The following is a 3,374-nucleotide window of genomic DNA, read 5'->3' on the forward strand; positions in this document are numbered from 1 at the left end:
TTCTTTTATTACTTTGTGTACTTAGATAACCTGCGTTTTAACAAGTTGAAGAAAAATGGATTATAAAAAATGTTTTTGCTTTGAAAGATCCATTATAAAACTAATTCAAACAATAATCCTCGATTATTTACTCAAAACTATAAACTTATTCTGTTATTAGACATCAAGCAAAAACATATTATCAACTGATTTTTCAATTCAAATATTTTTCACTTAGTCCCTTCGGGATAACATTGCTTATAGTTTACCCTAGCAGAACATTATTGATCAACACTCAAGAATTCGATGACAAATTGAGACTCTGTATTCAGCAGATTTCAATGACACTGTATTGATCAGGTTTCTTGGGCACTGTGACAGTGAGCACTCCATTTTCCATGGCAGCTTTCGCCTCATCCACATTCGCATTCTCAGGTAGTGTGAAATGCCTCAGGAACCTCCCTTTGAAGCGTTCACAACGGAGATAATTCTTGCCCCCTTCTATGCTGCGTTCTCCGCTTATTTCCAGAATCCCACCGTCTACAATTCCTAATTTAACTGCTCCTTTATCCACTCCTGCAGCCAAACAGACAAAATCAAGTTCCATTTTTATTCATGAAAATGAAACCCTAAATAAATAAATAAATAAATACCAGCAAGGTCGGCCTTGAAGACATGAGTATCTGCAGTTTCATGCCAATCTACCGGTGGAAATGTTGGAGTTTCGTAATAATTCGCGAAGTCTCTGCCGATATAAGACATTTTGTAACAATTCGCCAAATCGATAGAAAATGCGGCTTCTGACTTCACGCGTGATCTCTCTTGTTGGATCGGCTTGGAAGAAAATGGCAGATTGAAGCGTCTTATATATGTTGCTCAATTTTGTTCCAGAAGTTTCTCAAGGGGCCAGATATTTGCGGTACGTTAGGGAAAAGTTATTGTTAAAATATTATATATTATTTTAAGGGCACCAAAATAAATATTGTAAATATGTTAAGAAATTAATAATAATATATAACTGTTATTGGTACTTTATATTTTATTATAATGTTTAAAAATACAAATTAATCTCATCGAATTTACAAAATAAAGTTAGTATATTTTGTTTAAAAAATCTATCTAAACTAACTTTCATGACATTGTAATTATCAATAAATATTATTAATCTAGGTTAGAATTTGGTTTCATGTCTACAAAGGTTTAGGGTTAGAATTTAATTTTGTTTTAGTTTAGGGTTCAATTTGGTTGAATATTAAAGTTAGTGTTCATACATTTAGAGTCAAATTTTGTTAAAGCTGGTTTTTAAGCTTTAATTTAGTGTAATGTTCATTTAGATTTCTGGATAAACAATTGAATGAACATTGCAATATATACCAAATGAACCAAATGACATACATAAAAAGATAATAAACAATTGAATGAACATTGCAATATATCATATGAACCAAACGGTAAACATAAAAAATAATAAACAATTGAATGAACATTGCAATATATACCTATACAAGTTGGACAAAACCCTATTATCAAAAGCATTATTTCAAAATATTAAATTTGATGCACACAATAGCCTAAGCTCTAATACTGCATTAGTCATCCAAATAACTTGGCTCGGGTGTGGTTTCTAGCTCCCATCCTACGTGGGTTAGGAGTTAGGTTTGAATTTGGGTTGCTATTAGGGTTAGGGTTGAATTTGGTTTCATGTCCACTTAGGTTTAGGGTTAGGGTTTAATTTTGTTTCAGGCTAGGGTTCAATTTGGTTGAATATTATAGTTAGGGTTCATACATTTAGAGTCAAATTTGGTTAAATATTTAATTAAGCTGATTTTTAAGGTTTAATTTTGTGTGATGTTCATTTAGCTTTAGCGATAAGGTTCAATTTGGTTAGATATGGTTTGGGTTAGGTTTTAATTTGGGTTCATATCAAATTAGGTTTGGGGTTGGTTAAGGTTTAATTTGGTATAATGCTAATGTTAGGATACTATAGGGTTTATTTTGGTTTTATGTTTAATTAGTTGTAGGGTTAGGCTTCAACTTGGTTTAGGTCTAGAGTTAAATTTGGTTTGGTCTTTTGGTTAGGGTTACAATTAAGTTTCAAATTTGGTTTCAACTTTAGTTTAGTGTTATCAAGGTTACCTTGAATTTAGTTTGGGGCTATTCAATCAAAATAATTTTTAAGTTTAGGGTTTAATTAGGATTATTGTTCAATTAGGTTTAGAGAAAGGACTCGATTTAGTTTAGTGTTAGGGTTAGGGTTCAACATTGTTTAGTATTAGGGTTAGGATTTGATTTAGTTTAAGGTTATGACATAAGAATGGGTAGTGTTTAATTAGGGTTAGGGTTAGGGTTTAATTAGTTTTAGGGATAAGTTAGGGTTAGGGTTACAAATAGTACTTTGTAAGAGTTAGTTTCAGGTTTAATGAGGGTTATAGGAAAAATCTTTGATTTATGACTAGGGTTAAAAAATAGTTAGAGTTATAATTCAATTAGCATTATGGTTCAAGAATAGTTAGGGCTAATGTTAAGGTTAGGTAAGGATTGGGGTTCAATTAGTTTTAGTTATAATTGGGGTTAGGGTTACAATTATGATTACTATTAATTTGAGAATTGAAGTTAGGAAAAGGGTTATAATATCATTATTATTAAAATAAGTATAGTCTTCCATAATGTTATTGTTGATTTTAGAATTAAGAATAGACTTATTATGTTTTATGCTAACCTTTATAATTTTATTTTATTCTTTTCATTTGAACTATCTAAAAAGTTCCTAAAAGTTTGCATCCTATGTTTTATGGTTAGGGTTAGGTTCAATTATGATTAGATAATGTTTAGGTTAATTAGGGTTAGGGTTTAGTTAGTTTTAGGGATAAGTTACGGTTAGATGTAGTGTTCATTTAGGGTTAGGGTTTAATAAGGGTTATAAGAAAAATCTTTGATCTATGTTGAAAAGAAGGTTAGAAATGCCAATAGTGGCATGTTGTAAGGGTTAAGTTGTTGTGTTGTTGTTCTTGCCATCAATGTTCAAGCCTCAGAGTTGAAAGAAAAAAAAAAGGTTAGAATTATAATTCAATTAGCATTACTATTAATTTGAGAATCAAAGTTAGGGAAAGGGTTAATGATTTTTAAATTTTATTTGCTAATACTTGAGATTAGGTATGGGGTTAAAATTTTGAAGTAAGTATAAAGACTAAAATCTTGATATAATATAATAAGTGGTGTCTTCAAAACCATTAAAAATTATATACAAAATTAAATTAATTTGATTTTGATAATCACATATTTAAATTCTATTTTGATAAACATTATGGATTTTTACATATTAGCATTAGTATTAAGGGGTTTCAATTAGAATAACTATTGTTAATTTTAGAATAATCATAGGGCTAAAATTAGTT

At 29.8% G+C, this 3,374-nt stretch overlaps 1 protein-coding gene across 1 annotated transcript; it reads right to left on the reverse strand.

Annotated features, from left to right (window-relative positions):
• Positions 1-254: 254 nt before the first annotated feature.
• LOC131875638 (class I heat shock protein-like) lies at positions 255-797 on the reverse strand. The gene is made up of 2 exons (XM_059220230.1): positions 633-797; positions 255-555 (listed from the first exon to the last, which is right to left on the reverse strand). Exons 1-2 carry the CDS (start codon positions 739-741, stop codon positions 308-310), a joined length of 357 nt encoding a protein of 118 aa, XP_059076213.1. The 5' UTR covers positions 742-797; the 3' UTR covers positions 255-307.
• Positions 798-3,374: the final 2,577 nt, after the last annotated feature.

The sequence above is a fragment of the Cryptomeria japonica genome, chromosome 5, assembly GCF_030272615.1.
Source record: "Cryptomeria japonica chromosome 5, Sugi_1.0, whole genome shotgun sequence".
NCBI classification, from domain to species: Eukaryota; Viridiplantae; Streptophyta; class Pinopsida; order Cupressales; family Cupressaceae; genus Cryptomeria; species Cryptomeria japonica.